The 19,783-nt window shown below is 38.9% G+C and overlaps 1 protein-coding gene across 1 annotated transcript; it reads right to left on the reverse strand.

Moving 5' to 3' along the window:
• Positions 1 to 10,732: 10,732 nt before the first annotated feature.
• On the reverse strand, positions 10,733 to 19,251 carry DCTN6 (dynactin subunit 6). The gene is made up of 7 exons (XM_034410853.3): positions 19,100 to 19,251; positions 17,370 to 17,434; positions 16,646 to 16,751; positions 15,361 to 15,449; positions 14,609 to 14,656; positions 12,427 to 12,569; positions 10,733 to 11,007 (listed from the first exon to the last, which is right to left on the reverse strand). Exons 1-7 carry the CDS (start codon positions 19,120 to 19,122, stop codon positions 10,909 to 10,911), a joined length of 573 nt encoding a protein of 190 aa, XP_034266744.1. The 5' UTR covers positions 19,123 to 19,251; the 3' UTR covers positions 10,733 to 10,908.
• Between the last annotated feature and the right edge of the window lie 532 nt (positions 19,252 to 19,783).

The following is a 19,783-nucleotide window of genomic DNA, read 5'->3' on the forward strand; positions in this document are numbered from 1 at the left end:
CTGCTCAAAGGCATCTGACATAAAATAAGAAGGTAAACAGATATGATGTACAAATATCCAGCAATCCATAAGTAGCATATCAAACATTTTCTCCAATGTCCACAGATGACCACAGATTTCACATTGGCAGAAAGGAAGTCCAGCAACTAGATTGCTAGTTTCCGGCTGCTAAAATGCTAGCAAGAAATTAGCATCCTGCTTTGAGTCCCCGGCAGGAAAAAAAAATCTCATGGCTTTGTCCTTTGCCTTGTAACTCTATTCTGCTTTGATGGGAGGGAAGAGGACAAAGAAGGGGAAGGAAGACGTTTGTTCAAGAATAATGTTGGGATCCCACTGTGACTCCTGGGAATAGAAAAATCTCTCCTGCCTGGCATGAGCCATCATGCTCTATATGTGTGATTGCTTAACAGAATACAGAATAATAGAGTTGGAAGGCAAAGTGTGTGCGCGAAGTGAACCGGTGGTAACATTGGTTGAAACCCACCACTGCCTTTCATCCAATGCTTCTGACCTTGATATGCTATTAGGAGGGCTCCTTCTTGGAATAGAAGGGGGAACTAGATGGCTGTTGCCCCTGATCAAGTAAATTTTCTTTTAATTGCCTCATTTATTTATGTTTTATCCTATTTAACAGTAACAGCGCTTCAAAATCTCGCCCCCTCCCCTTATCTGACTTAAACAGATAAACAGGTTTCTCTTCCTCCACAGTTAGAGAACAATATCACCGTTGTTTTAGGATTCCTTCAAGTTATGAAGCTTCAGCTAATCACATTCCTTTCTCTAAAGTAAGCTTCTTGGGACTTCTTTGTTTTAAGGTAGACGGGCAACCTTAAATTGCTCCATCCAACTATAGACTTGATGATCAAGAGGCACTTGTGCTTATCATTCTTTTACGGATCCTGAGATTTTTATCTGAAGGCATGCTGTTAAACCACAAATCCACCCTCCTTGAATCTACCCTTCTCCCACCCTTCTTTGAATAGCCCTGATTTCTTGGCTGTTCATCCACCTGGATGTGAGCCCAGTTTTCTTAATCCACATTGACCACAATTTCTCAGATTAACAGATACAAACAAGTATATTCAGTTTTGTTGACTGAAGCCTTTGCTCCTAGAAACCACAGCCACTCTGGTATAGACCAGGTTATAGACCAGTTCTCATGGAATTTTTGGAACTGCAATCCTATCTATCTAAAATAAATGGCCATAAGGTCAATTTCAAATGTTAAGAAAGAAGCTGCTACCTGGAGCATGATCAATACAAACGTAGCTCTGACTGAGGCCACATAGTAGCTCCTGGACATTATCATGAGTACAGAATGGGAATGGCTCCACAGGAACATTTGGCCCCTAGTGCTAGGCATATTTTAATACAAAGCTATGGAATTACAGAATAACAGAATTGGAAGGGACCTTGGAGGTCTTCTAGTCCAAACCCCTGCTCAAACAAGAGACACTGTACCATTTTGGACAAATGGCTGTCCAATCTCTTCTTAAAAGCCTCCAGTGACAGAGCATCTACAACTCCTGGAGATAAGCCTGGTGGCTCAGCAGACTGATAGCACTATTATTAACATCAGCTGCCTGCAATTACTGCAAGTTCAAATCTCACCAGGCTCAAGGTTGACTCAGCCTTCCATCCTTTCTAAGGTAGGTAAATTGAGGACCCAGTTTGTGGGGGCAATAAGCTGACTTTGTATAAAATATACAAAAGTATGAAGGCTATTGCTTAACGCATTGTAAGCCGCCCTGAGTCTCCAGAGAAGGGCGGCATATGAATCAAATTAAAAAAAAAAAAACCAAGCCATTCCACTGATTAATTCTTCTCATTAACAGGAAACTTTTCCTTAGTTCTGGATTGGATCGCTCTTTGATAAACTTCCATCTGTTACTTCTTGTTCTACCCTCGGGTGCTTTGGAGAATAGGTTGATCCCCTCCACTCTGTGACTCCATTCTGAGCATCTTTGAAATTTTGAACATCTTGCTTTTTAGTGCCTTCAGCTTAAGAGGACGCTTAAGAATGTGGAAGACCACATTCAGGCAAAGGAGGGAACGGCTGCACTTCGTAGGTCAGGCTGTGCGTTGCCTGAGTGGAAATTAAAAGTGCTACCCATTGTTTTGCTTTGTAAAGGAAATTGGCCACATAAACAGCATGTCTAGATGACTCAAACCAAGCCAATTTGGATAAAAAGGCAAAGCAAAACACGTAATACAGTGCAGAGATGAAAAGTCTCCTTGGCAGTCAGACAAGCTGTCAAAGTGATGTGGAACACACCAGAGACCTCGAGGTGGGCTGGTAAAAGTCAAGATTACTAATGAAAGAACAGCAAGTAATATCAGCAAATAGACAGCTGGACATAACTAGAGGCCTGGGGGAACACCAAAGGGAACCAAAATATTTAGGCGGCCCCTGAGTTTATGTGCACGGAACACGTTTTCAAAGGTTTGAAGATGGTAGGTTTGTTTCATCTTACCAACAGCGTTGTGTGTGAGAGAGATGATATTTTTTCCTTTGATCCCATGGCAGTTGTTATTCACACTGGTAAATGTCTGAAATGTGTCAAAAAAAACCCAATCAAAACAAATCAACATTCTATTGGACCAGACAGGATGTGGAAGAGAAACTCAATATGAAATCTCATGGCTTCTCACTTAGCTAATTACACATTAGGACACGTCTGAACTTAAGGTAGAGTAAATATCACAAAAAACCAGCTTACGTTTTGAGGAGGGTAGTAAATTTTTTTTTTTTTTAATTTGATTTATATGCCGCCCTTCTCCGGAGACTCAGGGCGGCTTACAATGCGTTAAGCAATAGCCTTCATTCTTTTGTATATTTTATACAAAGTCAGCTTATTGCCCCCACAAACTGGGTCCTCATTTCACCTACCTTAGAAAGGATGGAAGGCTGAGTCAACCTTGAGCCTTGGAGAGATTCGAACCAGCAGAAATTGCAGGCAGTTGTGTTAATGACAGGGTGCACTAAACCCCTGTACTATCAAAATGTTTCCTGGTGGGACCCCTTCTCTATCAGGAGCTATTACAAGTTTAATCAGCTCTGCTAGCAACTTCCTCAGAGCAATGCTAGGCTAGAGACATGATAGAAACATTACACTCCAATTGCTTGATAATATTTGACTGTGTAATCAGAAAAAAAGGAGGTATAGAGAGACTAAAACCCCTCTCTCCCATGTCAAATTTTATATTCAAGATTGCTTTACCAAACACAGTCTTTGGAAGAAAATGTGATGGTAGACTTTACCTTCATAGTAAAATAGGATCTTATAAACCAATAAACTATGAATAACTTTCCATTACTGCTAAATGAATCTATTGTTCCATTTGTTTATCCATTATATCATTGCACCATTAATGCAATGGTGACAAACAGTAGAAGAAATTCAGTTTGTTAGTGCCAACTGATGGTATCCAAAACAGACCTTGTACTGATTCAATACCGTTTTGTTAAAATCTATACATATACCTACATACATGCACTACACATTTTGACACCACCAAAAACAAAGCAACAGAGGGAAAAAAATGGCTGATTATTTTGCCATTACCCCTGTTGCCAGCAAAACATTTCCATCTGGGTCTCACTTTTATCTAAAGATGCCTAGAGGATGAAGGTGAGATGGTCATTCACATACGGATTCGACAGAGGCATCAGAGAGGACACTGAATTTGCAAAACTCTCACACAAAAATAGGGCGTGTGTATGTGCGTGTGACCTACATACCATAACTTTAGAACTAATTACATAATTTAAAAGAAACAGAATAAATCTCAGCAGAGTGAAAAGACCGTGACCATCCTACCAATGTGTTTGTTCATTCTGTTATGCAGTTTTTAATTGTCAAAGGTCAACCACAAGGCTGATGCTCCTTTTTCTTTGTCTTGAAAAGCAGCTTGGATAGAGATTAACTTCTCATCCCCCATCCTGTCAGCAATATCCATTTGTTGAATACATAGTCAGGGGTCAGGATGCAGGCACAAAGCCAATGAGAACGTGAAATTGTGCCATTCTGCCTACCCAGCTTAGCTGTGCCTGCCCACTAAATACCCGTGTCCGTATTTTTCCTCTCACGCCAATTGAAAACAAGCATGTTGATTCCAGTCTGAAAAGAACATGTTACCTAATTGAGCATGAAAATTATGTGACCGTTAAAAGCATTTGACAGCTATACGTATTCAGAAATATATCACACTGCCCAGGTAGGGGCCTTTCTCTTGGCACTCTGGCAGGATCACTTGGCTAGTGAAAATCTGCTATGCTTGATGAAGCTGCAATATAGCTTTCTAGGATCAGAGCAGAGCAGGGTTGGGGCAGTTTATTTCCTTTAGGCAATTTCTATGGTTTTGCAGCCTGGGTGACTCCCTTGCCATTCAATTTCCTGTGCTTTCCTCAGCATTGTTTAAAATATTTACCCAGTCTGTTTTAAGCCCTTGGGCCTCCCAGGGGTCTAGCTATACCAGCTCTCTTATCAGAGCAATTTTGACTCATTAGCCTTTCCTCTAATGACTTTTTACCATTGGAATGTGGGGAGGGAGATGTTACTCTGCATTCATTTGATATCTTGGAGGCCTTGTTGCAAGCTTGCACATGTTGCTTAGAAATAATTATGATTAGCAGATGTGTGTATTATTGGAAAGATAAGGTGACTTCCAGGAGATAGCGGCTGGCTATTGCATGTTGGAGAGCACATACGTGATTATGTCCTCGGAGAAAATGGCCAGGATCCAAACCAAAGAACCAGGCAATTTGTTCTGGGCTCTCATGAGGTCTTGAGACTCTTGCTCCATCAGCAGTCTCTTGCAACACACAGGACTATGAGAGCCAGTCTGATAAGCCTCAGAGTGGGAGTAAGTGGGATTTAAAGAGCCCACATCACTGGGCCTTATGGGCTAAATTGGAAGAACTGGCCAGTAGGAGTATGAACTTTGCTGAATAGGTCGGAATTTCCAGGAACTGTCACCATGTCTCTAAGGCACCAGATGCAATAGACCAGAAGCATCTGAAGGGCCAATCAAAATATTATGTAGTTACTTGCTAAAACTAGACTACTAAGGTTTACCTAGTCTACCGTTCTCCTTTCAGCAGTGACAAGACATGTGTCACTGAAATTTCATAAGTAAGGTGTGAAAAAATGGCTTTCCTTGTTTGCTACTCAATGCAAGGTGTCTTTTTTCATACCAGTAATGCTACACCCTTTAGTAATAATGAGCAGTAATATTACAACAGCAATGTTCAAATTTCTTTTTATAGCTTCTTACTGGAGACAAAGGGACATTATTTAAAGATCGTGAAAACTCTACCTTTGGATAATTGTCTCTGTGATGCTAACCCCTTTTTGATCTCTTTGGGGTCAACAGGTCACTTGGTCAGCATGCTATTTGTTCTGGTCTTTGTTTCTGGTTAAGTGAAGCAACTGTTCTAAATCCCTATTTAAATGCGTGGACCAAAGTAGACAGAAAGTTCCTAAAGAATTATTTACAACTCAGCCTTTTACACTCATGCTGATGAGCTTAAATTTTCATGCTTGGACAAGATCATGAGCTGAGACTTTTTTTAAAAACATGGAATACAAACACACACACACACACATATATGCAGATCATTTCTTTTTAAAAAAGGAATATTGAAATAAAACATGTTTTAATCACATTCTAATAATAGCTATTGATGCCCATGACTTCGATGAATTGGTCCAACCTAGCACTACATCTTATGGTAGCAAATTCCAAAGTTTGATTATGCATTATGTTAAAAAAAAAAATTTTTTTTTTACCCCAAACTGGTGGTTCTTGAACATGTTCAAGTTGTTTGGGGAACGATGTTTCATAGAACATATTTTAAGAAATATTGTTATAGAACATGCACAGCTTTCCTATGAGGCAGAGCAATAAAAACTAGTGGTAGAGCAGCCAATTCTCTTATTCAAAGAAAGTGTGTTCACCATTCTCCTTAATATACAGCCAATCCCTGGGTTAAGAATGTCTGACTTAAGGACAACCCCTAGATATGAACAGGCTGCTTATTACTAAAAATGGTGAACAGTGTTTCTCCTTCTCTGAGCCGCCAAACTGCTGAAACCACATGTTTTTAATACACAGCCCATTTTCAGTAGTTCCTGAAAACATAATGTGGCTTCAGTGGTTCATCAGCTGGAGGAAAGACAACGCCGTCCACCATTTTTAGTAAGTGGCAGTCTGTTTGTAAGCACAAATTACGACTTAAATAGAAATTTCAGTTAAAGACAAAGCTAGAAATGGAATTTGTTCTTAACCCAAGAGCTGCCTATAATATTAGTTTACTTCAGAGGTGGGTTTCAGCAGATTCTGACCAGTTCTGGAGAACCGGTAGCAGAAATTTTGAGTAGTTTGGAGAACCGGTAGTAAAAATTCTGACTGGCCCCTCCCCCATCTATTCTCTGCCTCCCAAGTTCCAGCTGATCGGGGGGAAATGGGGATTTTGCAGTAACCTTCTCCTGGATTGGGGACAGAATGGAGATTTCACAGTATCCTTCCCCTGCCACACCCACCAAGCCATGCCCACCAAGCCATGCCACGCCCACCAAGCCGCACCCACAGAACCGGTAGTAAAAAAATTTGACACCCACCACTGGTTTACTTATATGCCACTGAGTTATAACAGCTGTTTACTGTATGGAGAAATACTGTAGCCACTACCCTGATCTGTCTCCAAGGAAAAACCTGCAGTACTGTAATCCTTTTTTATCGAATTAATCCACCTTATTGGTGGTCTCCCTTTTTCTACATCCCTCAATCTTGCCAATCATAGCTATTTTTCTAGTCCAACAACTAAGAGGCCACCACAGGCCAAACGTATGTGAATTTCTGCTTGTGTTGTTGCTTCAACCCTCACTAGGTATATAACACCATGAAATTAGCTTCACAGGAAGGCTAAAACTACTTTTATTGCGATTAACTAAAATAACAGCATCTTGATTGTACTGTACTTATTCCTCTTCTTATAAGTGAGTGAATTAGAGAAGTGTCTGCCTGAGGCATTTCCAGATATTATCTCAGGGCTCTGCACTTAAAAGTTGCTTCAACCTTTTTTGTCTAAGTAATGGTTCCTACATATCTCTGTAGCAGCCAGCATTTTCTTAGTCCAGGACTGATTGATTTATCCATGCTACTCTTAGAAACTATTTCCAGATCCATATATTGAAAGCATTTACCTTTTTCTCTCGCTCTTTTTCCGTGTCCACCTTTCAATCTGTATGTTAGCACAAAAAAGATTTTTGTTGACATAAAAGTACCTTTATTCTTCATGAATGTCTCCAAGTTTGCCACTGCCTTCCATCTTCTCTACCTCTCCAGCACATTGTCCATTTTATGTATTTGTGAATTAAGGAAACAAAGCAATTTACTATCTTAATTGGAACCCAACAAATGCTATTAAAAGAAAAAATCAAGTATGTAGTAACATCAGATGGCAATCAATTTTAAGAAGACACACAACTATTGAATAGGGCCAGAGTATCTGCACAAGTTACATTAGATGAGAATCAGAAGATTCAGTTTGGGAGAGAAAATTTGCCATAAGTATCAGAGGTTTGGAAAATATTCCGGGGTTTCACATATCTGTAACTAATAGAGAACAAGCCGCTGTATATGCCTAAAGGTTTTGCCTAAGCGAAGTTTGGCTTTTTTTTTTTTTTTTTTTGTCATTTCACATTTGAACAAATACTGGAAAGGCCTTTGACACATATAGAAGCATAGTGCTGTTCTTTTAAGAATTGGATTGTTTGCTTCTGCTTTTCTTTGCTCGGATGTTAATCCAGTTGTGTGATGCCCCTTGACTTTGTCAAGCAGCTATCTTTCTCCTTTGAACCAAGTGGTTGGCTAGAGATGGAGGGAGTTAGTGGATTCACATGACTAATGCCGGATTTTGCCCTCTGCTTGGCTTTCCAGGTCTAAGTGATTGATTGGCTTCTGATTGTGCTCCTAGATGCTAAGGCTTTGAGCAGCCTGTAAACAGAACAAGCATAAAGGAGGAGGATCTGGAGCTCCCATTGGATACTAGTGTTGCCAGTAGACCTATGGCTGGATATGTCATCTTAAACATGCCTCTGGCTGCTCATGGTTTGCTCTGATGGTTGGGAGTGAACTTTAGGTAGCAAAGGTGTGATCAAGAGACCCCTCCATTGCCAATTGAAAGAGCCTTAGGTGGGCAACCCCCTATTACTGATCAAGGAAATTCCATTATAAAATTCCAGAGCTCATCCCAGCCAGATTACCCATGAGACTGGCATGATGGTGCCTAGTGTGGCTTTCAATTAGTCCCTAAAATAGTAGTGTCATGGACAAGCATCTAAGAATTTCATGGTGTGGGACTATCAGAAGGGTGTTTCATGTTTGGAATGTGTAGGTATTTGATGATATTACCAACTATCAGGTGCTTTTCTGAGATAAACTGTTAAATTCACGGTTTTTATCCAAATATCTTTCACTCAATCTCCCATAACTATCAATTTGTCCACAAAACAAAATAACATAACCCCTTCTGTTTATTAACAATGCTTAACAATAATCTACAATGCTGAAAAAAATAATTTAAAAAACCTCTGTGAGATTGTCATGCTGTAAGTATTTAGTTTCTGAAATACCATTTCTTTTTTAAAAAAAATAACAAGTTCATCTCTGTCTCCGATGTTAATATCAGGTTTTAAGTCTTTCGGTATCTGAATGGTGTCTGAATATGTTCATTTTGCTTTTTTCCTGTATTTTTTGTGTATATTCTTGTTCAGTCGAGGATTCTACAAGGAAACTAAAATGAATCTTGTAACTGCAATGCCCTAGCAAGATCTACTATCAGCCAGTGAGAAAGAACATTGTGCAGATGAGGGTTATGCAAAGAAGTGTTCATTGGAAAAGAACCATGGAGTCTGGAACTTAACCTTGCAATTCCTACAGACTCAGCCTCTCACCTTTTGTGAGCACATAGTATATTACAAGTACCCAGAGCCAATGGGATCTAGTCAGATCCTCCATCTTTATTCCCAGTGAATCCAGCAGGTACTTTGCCTCCCCATGACATGCTTAACTAATCTCAAAGTACGTAAACACCAGAGGGCCTTTACTCTGGCTTTATGTCATACCCTCCCCTCAGCTGTCTTTGAAAGCTGAGACAGGAAGAGAGATAATGCCCCTGTGACTCTGGACATAAGTCAGAAGCAACAAACCATGTGCTTCTCCAGTGCCTGTATTACAGAGACTGTACTAGCCTCATTTCACCATTACTACACAAATACCAAGAGTGTAGATGGCAAATTTATTACCTCTGCTGCTTTCAGATACCAATCTTATCCCAACATATAGTCAGGTTCTGTGCAGCATTTAAAATACATCAGATAATGACTGGTGTCATAAATTAAGACTACATGAGCACCTAGTTCATCACACTAGTACACTCTATAATGTGCCATATACTAATCTTTATGCCCCCCTACATCCATCTAACGCTCCTAAATCTTCTTTATTTTTTAGACTCGTTTTTAATATACTTTTAATATTTTTTTTAGCTTTTAGAAAATTTTATACTCTTATATACCTTTTATACCTTTTTAATTGACCATAATCCAGATGTGATTTGACTAGAAATCTTCAGATGTATTTTGCATGTTGAAAACATTGGCTTTAAGAAATGCTTCCAAGTTGTTCCCAAAAGAAAATATGAATCACAGAAGGGGACTTTTAGCTTCAGAAATAGCTAGGGCAGCATTGCTACACACTGAAAAATGTAAACACTGTTTACAACTCTGTTTAAAAAGCTTTGGGGAAAAATATTGGGAAGTGCAAATACAAGGCATTCAACATCTTTGAGAAGTGCTAATCTCCGGGGCTTTCTTCCACCACTGAATATACTGTAGGAAAAATCTAGCTCTGGTGGCTCCATACATTCACATGTCAAAAGGGGAACTGATAGCTTTGTTTGCACACACCGTATTTTTAGAGGAAATGCTAACAATGTTTTATCTTGGTTATAAGTGTTTGATTTTTTTCTGTATTATTTCATGGTTTAATACGTTGTATGAACAGTCACAGGGACAGTAATCATAAGAGGCTTATGAAGACTATGATATTGTTTAAAATGATTTAACAAAGTTTTACCTCTGTTAAGTTATACAAAAGTGAAGTCCCAACTATGTTTGGTGAGGCTTATTCCCAAGGGACTGGAGGACTGCAATGTTAGGCACAGGAGAGCACCGCATGTTGTATTTCTGACAGCAGAAACTTTTTTCACTGTTACATGCAGCATGTATAAAAACAAATCTGGATTGAAGCCACAATAGGAAGCCTTCATGATATTAACTCCAGATGAGTTACTGAACTACATATTTGTTTGACCTTGTTTGAAATTACATGTGCAGTTTCAACTATTTAAGGAAAGCACTAAGGATGTGCAATCATCTAAAATATATCTATTGAAGTTAACAAATCTTTTTATTTTATTTTATTTTAAAAAAACTCTTCTTTTTGTGCAATAGTCTGTTTGCTGCCTTCCAAATGAACTGGACCATTCCCACCATCTCCAATCAACAGCGTTCTAAGTCAGGTTTACTGGAAAAATGAGGTGACATCCAAGATAGCATCAGTACGAAAGATGAGTTTGAGAGTTCCCCGACTTCATTAACAAAGAAAAAAACAAGAGGCAATAGAGATAATGAAGTCCACTAAAAATATAAACTATCAAGGGGAATGTGACAATGGCGCATTTTATTTTTTATATTTTAATAAATAAAATTAAGCTGCATAATTGCATGACTAAATTTCCAGACTAAGCAAAAAAAAAAAAAGTTAATTCTTGCAAACACAAAGTCCAGAAAGCAAGTAGTACACCTCCGATATAATTTTGACCATGATCCAGGAAGGCTTTCAGCTCTTCACAGGTGTGGATGTTGCTTTCATCATCTTTTTGAGATGATGATAGTTTGGGAGGATTTTCATAAGAAAGTCCAGCTGTAATGTTTGTGGCTAAAATGAAAAGCATAATGTTAGAAAAATATACATAAATCTAAACACATCTGCTTAAAAGAACCAACTGGACCACAACTTCCATATATTCCGATCAGCATGGCCAATGCTCACAGATTATAGAAACTGTGATCCAGAAGATTTGAGGAAGACTCAATTGCTTATTTTGGTACAGAAATGCAATGTATCTAGCTCTCTGATGACTTGAAGGGAAGGCTTTAACTCAGCAGTAAAAGATGTGATAGCCTCTTTCATGGACGTCACACTGGAGATTCGGTTTTCCGAACTGGAAAACTCCTGCCTGAAATGTATGATTACTGTCACCAATCAGTGTTGAAATCATTAGATTAGATGGATCAAGGGACTGACTTGTTTTAAGGTAATTCCTATTAAGAAAATTTGTTTCCCAATTTCTCCTTCTCTCAAATGACACATCACAAATGTCTTCCTCACAAATATAAGGCATATTTTAAACCACTCTTTTTGCATGAAGCAATGACAGTTTCAGCAATATTCCCAAAATTACTTCAGTTCTCCACACCTTATGCAGTAACTGAGGAAATGCTGAAGCCTTTCTCCACTGTTTCATGCTGAGGAAGATTGGACTGAAAAGCTAGTTAGCTTGGTCTGAATATGGACATGAATGTCAGTTATCATTCATCATCTGATCCTTGGCTACTCTGGCTTCTTCTTCAATCAGCTAGGAAACCAGAATCATGATTTTAAAGGTGGTTTCTGTTTTTTTATTACATGTGAATTGACAAACTATAGTGATAATAGTAGCACTATAACAAAAAAAAAACACTGCAAGAATGTATAGGGTATAAGTGAAATATAGTAATATGTCATGTAAATGGTCTCAGTTATGCACAAACTTTCTTCTTTTTGTATTTTAATTGTTGAAAATCAATAAAATATTTATTTAAAAAAAAACAAAAAAAAAACCCACTGCAAAGCGATAACGTATCCTGACATAACCTCACTTTGCCTGTTTATCTGAAATCATAGGTCATTAACAAAAGTCACAAAACTCTTTTATTGAACAGTGCATCCTTTATCCTGGGAGAAAGAGATTGATCATCCACAAAAGACAGGGTGATTTGTAAAGGAAAAGGCAAGAAAGAGATGCACCTCTGTCCTATCTCAACTGGACCCTCAGACCAAACTATCTGGTCACAATCTTCTCTATCTAATACTACTTATATTGCCAAGATTTTGACTCCCCCCCCCCCAATTTGGTTAAATCTGAGATCAAAGTAGGAAAACTTTATCAACAGGATATTAATGGGATACAAATCACAAAGTGCACATTTTTCAGGGCTCTGCTCACTGACTGGATTGGTAAACTTGCACCCCGCAAATCAGACAATCTGGTGACTGAAGAACTCAAGCTGCCTTGCACGCTTGTTGCCTACTCACCTGAGGCCGCTCAGTTTGCACTCGACGAAGACAGTCCGCTCCATAGATGACAGTGTTCTCAGGGATGACTTCGTATGTGTTGACGTTGCAGCAGGCACCGATAATGCAGCCACTTGTCAGGATCACATTTCTACCAACAACTGCTGTAGATGTAGAGAGGAAGAAAGGTGACCTTGACAGAAAAACTCAAGAGCCAGAACAAAGAGGCGTGTGTATGTGTGAAAGAAACATCTTTTATGTCTAGTCTTCTCTGTGTTTAGGTACTGTTTTTCTAAATTGTAGGGTAAAGTCATATAAAAGGAGCCGTGGTGGCGCAGTGGTTAGAATGCAATACTGCAGGCTACTTCTGCTGATTGCCGGCTGCCTGCAATTTGGCAGTTCAAATCTCACCGGCTCAAGGTTGACTCAGCCTTCCATCGTTCTGAGGTTGGTAAAATGTGGAGCCAGATTGTTGGGGGCAATATGCTGAATCTGTAAACCGATTAGACAGGGCTGTAAAGCACTGTGAAGCAGCATATAAATCTAAGTGCTATTACTATATGCAGGCACATATTGATTGACCACTGTGCTAGGGAAGAATGGCACAAGGAGCCCTCTTCCTCTCTTAGAACATTAGCAAATAGCTAATGTGTTGTTTAGTTGCGGAGAACAAAGTTTCCAAACAAAGTGATGACCCTCCGCTAGAGGCTGTGGGTTCAGAGTGAGATAAAACCCTCCTAACGAGATGGAGATGTGTCTTACCCTCTGTATTGGTACTCCCCCCCCCCCAAGGGAACAGACCTGTCATCATAAGGATTGTTTTGATTATGGCTGGACCTGCTGTGGAAGCTGTGAGCTTTTTGGCAATTTATCAATCATCTCATTGCCAGTCCGCAAGATAACAATTTTGCAGTGGTTGAGCATCCTTTCCCTATGTACCGTATTTTTTGCACTATAAGATGCACTTTTCCCTCCCAAAAAAGTGGGTGGAAATGTCTATGCATCTTATGGAGCGAATATAGCCTATTGCCGCCACCTGTCGCTCACTGCCATCCATCATTGGTTGGATTGGCCTCTCGGAATACCACCAATCAGCTATTCCAGGCGACAGGTATTGCAGTTGCCTATAGCAGCCTCTGCCTGTTGCTGTTGCCACCATTCGTCGGCGAATGCGGCTGCGGCAACAGGCAGGAATTGCCGCTGCATGGAACAGCTGATCAGCGGTATTCCGGGAGGCTGATTCAACTGTCGATAGGCGGCGGCAATATCTGGGGAACGCTGGAGAAGGCTCCAGTGTTCCCCGGCAGAGGCAGCAGACACAGAGGAGGCAGCAATAGCGCCGTTTCTGGTCAGCCAGCCCACTGATTGGCGGGGCTACGGGAAGCCTGGATCCAGCTGTCACTCAGCTGACCGGTGGTGAGCAAAACGGAGCGGAGCCCTGACGAGCCATGTGCTGGGAGGCAGAGGCAGATTTTTTGAAGAAGAAAACAAGAAAAAAAAATCTGCCTTGCCCATTTGCCTCCGCCGTGGCCTGTTTGCGCCATGGCCCATTTGCCGCAGCCCATTTGCTGCTTCCATGGCCTATTCAGGCAGCAGCAGCGGCAATAGGCAGCACACGAACCCCCTCCCCCCCACCGCAATATTTACTCTATAAGACGCACAGACATTTCCACCCACTTTTGGGGGGGTGGGGTGGGGAGAAAGAAAATACATTTTATAGTCCGAAAAATACAGTACCTTTGTTCTGGGAAATGTGCCAGGATGGTACCATTTGGAGTAATCTTTGTTAAATGGGCTACCCAGCATCATTTTATACAGTATACCCAGTTTGGATCTCCCAATATATTGCCAGTGCAAAGCAGATACTTCTATATCTTTCTTCTGCTGCACTACTCCACAATTAACTATTGCCCATCCTCAAAGTGAAGCGCATTGGGGGGGGGGGGCTATTTTTATAGGTTTGCAAATGATAACAAGGGACCTTATTCTTTTGAAAGGCTTTGAAGATTGGCTGTATTCAACCACTGAGGCAAGAATGTTTTCTAAGTTTTTACTGATATTGCTGTATCATAATAATTATATTATTTATACTCCTTTGTAATTATGTTTAAATTTCATATAACTGAAAAACTAAAGTTAATGAAAAGGATGGCCATTTTCTCACTTATTTTTAAGTTGTACAAAATAATCATCACATACTTACCTTTTGACTCAATTACATTGTTATCTCCTATTTTCATTGCTTCAGAATCTGCAAGCGTGGTTAAGAATATTTGTCTGCATGTTTCCCATATCCTCAGTTCTCTCTAATACAGCAAGAGACCTTCTGCAGCTCCACTGCCTTTAAGAAAGATCCTGGGAGACCATTATTTTAACTTTATATCTTTGGATACAGACGAATAACAGAATAACAGAGTTGGAAGGGACCTTGGAGGTCTTCTAGTCCAACCACCTGCACAAGCAGGAGACCCTTATCATTCCAGACAAGTGAATTAGATCACATGCAATAAAGTTAAAAAGCAATTATAGTAAACTAATGAAACCTCTCTCTTTAGCGAAAGATTCTGATAAACATGTTATTTTTAAAAAGCTGAAATAACATCCCCTATTTTTTTCATTTGACTAAAAATTACCATGAACCTTAGACAATATACTTAAAAGTGTAATGCTATGACATTATAGTTATAACAAATTGAATTTTATTCAGCAGCAATGAATCAATGAGATTTTTTTCTCTCTACTAAATTAGCAAAGTGTAGAAAATAATTGCAATTAAACTAATAATATTTTATCTATTTTATTGAAGTAGATGCACTTCATAAGTGCTTAACAGCAAACAACATACATCCCAACCTTTAGCCACAAATTTAGGGATCTAAGATTACATCACAGATACTTACTGTCTGAAGCAGACATATATCTTTCTAATCTTTCATTTATTCTTCAAAAGGATACAACAGCCAACTTCAAACACATTATTAGTGCCAATGACCATCGGTTTGGTTCCTACTTCCGCTGTATTAGGAATAATGTTTTCAGGATAGCTGTAGAGATGGAAAAGGTGTTTTAACATTTTTGTGTTTAAAAACAGGCATGTCATGTCCTTAAAACCAAGAATTTTATCTTTAAAGTTTGATACTAACTTGAACCTTTTCATTAAGCTGCTATTCTACATCAGACTCACCGTCAATCAAGGTTATTCCAGAATACAGAGATCATTTTGTAAGAATGTTTTGACAAAATAATCACAATAATAATAATAATAACATAAAGATTCAAAGATATGCTATGGAAAACTGAACTAAGAATAGGTTTACAGGAAAATTTAAATCTGAAATACAACAAAACCTCAAATTTATGAATTCTCATTCAATAGACTGATTCAAAATGTTATTCAAAGTGAATAATGTTTACATATTTTATATAAATTTATGACAGGAGAGTACAAGTACATCTATGCATTAATATTTGCTATACTAATCGGGAAAGCTTCAAATGATTATCTTATAGTTGCAAATATGTTTTTCCTTTTGTATGCAACTCATGATGACAATACTAAAAAATGGCTGGTTATCAAATGAATAGAAAAAGGATATTAAATTTTCAGCATTACAAATTCATTTAATTCATTATAATTATTATACTTAGCATTTACAATTTCACTGAATTGGTATTTATTACAATTAATATTTCCCAATTTCTCTGTTAAGATCACAGACCTGAACATCTACTGAACATTGAAAATTGAAATAAAAAATTTACACTGAAGGTAATATGAAATTATTTCAATGGCTGCATGCTGCTAATTTCTACCTGAGTAAATACAATCAATATATGATGCCCCAGGAACAGGTTATTAGTTCCAACAGAGATGGCATGTTCCTGATCCCTTCTATCAAGCAATGCCAACTGTTGTGACTAAGGCAGTATACTTTCTATGTCGCAGTGCCAACCCTGTGGAACAGACTGCCTCTCAAGATTCAGATAGCCCTGACCCAACTGAAGTTTCATAAGATTCTTAAGACTTGGCAATACTCGAGCATTTGGCCAGAGTATTGAGTGAGCCCTAGGAAATGTGGTGTTATACTGATTCGTAACTCTATTGACAATTTGTTCTACTTTTAATTTTTTAATGATTGTTTTTGTTTGTATACTGCCCAGAATTGCTATAGATTGAGTGGCCATCCAAGTGGAATGAATGAAATAAATATCTTAAGAAAGTTGATTAAATTATACTAACCCATTAATTATAATTGCCTGTTCTTCTATGAGATTACCTTCCCCAATCACAATTGGTCCAGCTTCTGCAATGATTCGGGCTTTGGGATGCACTACTGTCCTAGGTCCTATAAAAAACACGTATTGCTATAATCTTATGTATCATCAAAATATTTCAAGGAAATGTATTATCCTGAGCACAAATTTCTCTGAAAATACCAATTTGCTTTAGTCAACACAGGACTGCTGTCAGCCCTCTCCGTACATTTTAAATGAGTGTAATATTTACACATTAAAAGAAGAATCACAAACATTATCATACAATCATTTGCTGCAACTTATTTCATCAACATTTTTATTGTCCTACATTTGAACAAAAAAATGCTTTTTAAAATTTTAGATAGTTCTCTCCATTTGTTGAAAGGGCAACATGAACAGGGTTTAGAGCTAGGATTATGGCAGCAGCATTAAGCAAAGATGGGAAGAAGTGCAGATACCAGCATCATCTTTCTGAACTATTAGAGCACCACTAGGTATTTACTATGAGTACATTTAAAATGAGTACTAACTCTTTAACTTTCTAAGCTTTGCTGGTTTTAACTTTGGTTGTGGCTTACCACACTATATAAACATAGACAATTTGTTAATAATTCAACGGTATTGTGATATCTAAGTTAATTCAATAATCAAGTTAAGTGTGTTGGGCTAACCCAACTGTATCGTTCTATAAAAATATTTTCTCTTACCAATAGTCACATCTCCTTTGATTTCGCTCTCCACACAAACAACAGCTCCAGGTGCAATCTTCACACTAGAAAAGACATATACAGAAACAGTAGCAGTGATTGGTATTTTTCTCATGCATTTGCTCATCTCTGTCAGATAGTCCCAGATCCTTGGAAATGCATTTAAAAAAGAATAGAGAGAAAGCTCTCTATCTATCTGATTGTACCTGGGGAGGGGGGGGGGAAGTGTATGAAGCAAAAGTGATGAGAAGACTTAATCTTGATCCACAGTAGTGCTCAGTAAAAGTTTAAAAGTCCCCACATGGAGGAATTATGCAACTTTCTGTGGTTCTGTATCACTGCTATTAACCAATAACTGCCTGCAATGACAGTTTAAGTTTAATTAGACAGTTTGAGGGCAGGGAGCTGTTTTGTCAGTAATAAAACATTGTTATGTCACTGTTGAGAAACCACAATACTGCCTTAACTGCAGTTCTAGTCGAAACACTGGACCAGAGAGCTAGGAAGACAAGGACATATATTGTGATTGACAAAACAGCTTCTAGTCTCACACTATCAAAATGTTGTCAGTTACTAAATCAATGGGAAGCTTTAGCTCACCTCCACCTGCCACCTGTAGTATTAACACTCAGGTTTAATAGTTGTTTAAAGAATTTCTAAGCTGATGAATGCAAAGCACTTAAATTTTTTTAGGAAAAACGTTGCATAATATTAAGTAGTAGGAAAACAACAACAACACATTTTCACAGTCAAGTTTTTTGAAAAAGGAGGATTCTCATTCTTCCTTTTCCCCCAGAACGATTTAGGAATATCCACAAGGTGGCTTTGCTTCTTCTAATATAAAGGACCTCAGTGAAAATGTAAATAATAATAATAATAATAATAATAATAATAATAATAATAATAATAATACTCTACAAAAAACCACCTTACTCGGAACAGCTTACATCCTCCAACGATACCTTAACAGTTCCTAGGTCCTTGGTTAGGACTCCAGCTGCTGAGCTATTAACCAGCCTCAAAGGCTGTGAATCTCACTAAAGATTAAATAATAATAATAATAATAATAATAATAATAATAATAATAATATCAATGCAAAGCCTCATTCAAGATATTCAGCAATCTGTGGAAACCTTCCAGAAATCATCAATGCTCCTATACAAGGGTGACATCCGAAACTGAAAAATAAAACCACGGAATGAACAGCTGGATTCCCCCCTTTGATGTAAGTAAGGCTTTCTCGAGTGGCATCGGGAGTAGCAATATCCCGCTTTACATCCTCAAAACCAGGGGTCTCCAACCTTGGCTGCTTTAAGAGTTGTGGGCTTCAACTCCCAGAATTCCTCAGCCAGCAAAGCTGACTGAGGAATTATGGGAGTTGAAGTCCAAAATCTTAAAGCAGCCAAGGTTGGAGACCCCTGCTCAAAACCGCCCTCTCCGACTGGACTGAATTACTTGCGGGGTTGTTGAAAGCGGACATTTATCGGCAGATCCGACCTCCTCTCTTCCTTTGAAGAGGCTACCCTTATGGCAGCAACTTAGTAGCAGCTGCTTAGTAGTAACAATGGTCCATTGTAAAGAACTGGGCGTCCTTTTTGGACCCTCACAGACAACGTAGCCTTGAAAAAAATGGACCCAAGGAGCATCTAAAGAAAACAACTCCTATTGGGGGAGGGGAGGGGGGGAGGGAAGGATCCAGAGATTAATCGCGCCCAGAGGCCCCGCTTACCTCTTCTGCACCTTCTCCGCCATCTTTCCTTTCACCCATCCATCACTCGACCTGCGGCGAGGCACCCTTGCAGATGTGGCGGCCTTTAGCGGATCGAGGCAGCGCGGCTGGCAATCAACTCGTCAGACCTTGCACTCGGTCGCCCGAGCAGCAGGTGGCGCTGGTGGCGCGTGCTCTCTCGTTGCAAGCCGCGGAAGGAGCGGCCGATTGAGAAACGGTAACAAGGCATGACGTGCGATTGCCATTACAACGGAAAGGGAACCGGCGCATAATAGCAATAGCACTTTGACTTATATACCTCTTCACAGTGCTTTACAGCCGTCTCTCTGAGTCTAAGTGATTGTGCTATATATTTATATATAATTAAATAAATGCATAACTATGTAATACTATTTATTGTTATTTTATTTATTATAGGTGTGTTTATGCAATTACAACTTTACCAAATTAATACATACAGAAATTATTGCTTATATTAATGCATACTTTACTTAATAAATTATTATTAAAATAAAGCAGTACTACTGGTATTTACAGTAAACATAAATGTCTTGTCCAAACTGGATAAAATTATTTTTTACAGTATCTATCACCCTGCAATACAAATAATTCCATCTTGACTGCTTTGTGGAAAGAGCAGTTTAGTATTAGGTAGGGTTTAGTACTGAGTTTAAATTGGGGCGG

This window comes from Pantherophis guttatus, chromosome 2 (genome assembly GCF_059756535.1).
Source record: "Pantherophis guttatus breed Tessera chromosome 2, ASM5975653v1, whole genome shotgun sequence".
NCBI lineage: Eukaryota > Metazoa > Chordata > Lepidosauria > Squamata > Colubridae > Pantherophis > Pantherophis guttatus.

Coding starts and splice junctions, on each gene's coding strand:
- DCTN6 (XM_034410853.3), bottom strand. CDS start 19,122: ATGGCGGAGAAGGTGCAGAAGAG. Junction 17,435..19,099: donor GCGGAGAAGGTGCAGAAGAG/GTAAGCGGGGCC, acceptor TGTCTTTTCTAG/TGTGAAGATTGCACCTGGAG. Junction 16,752..17,369: donor CAAAGGAGATGTGACTATTG/GTAAGAGAAAAT, acceptor TGTTTTTTATAG/GACCTAGGACAGTAGTGCAT.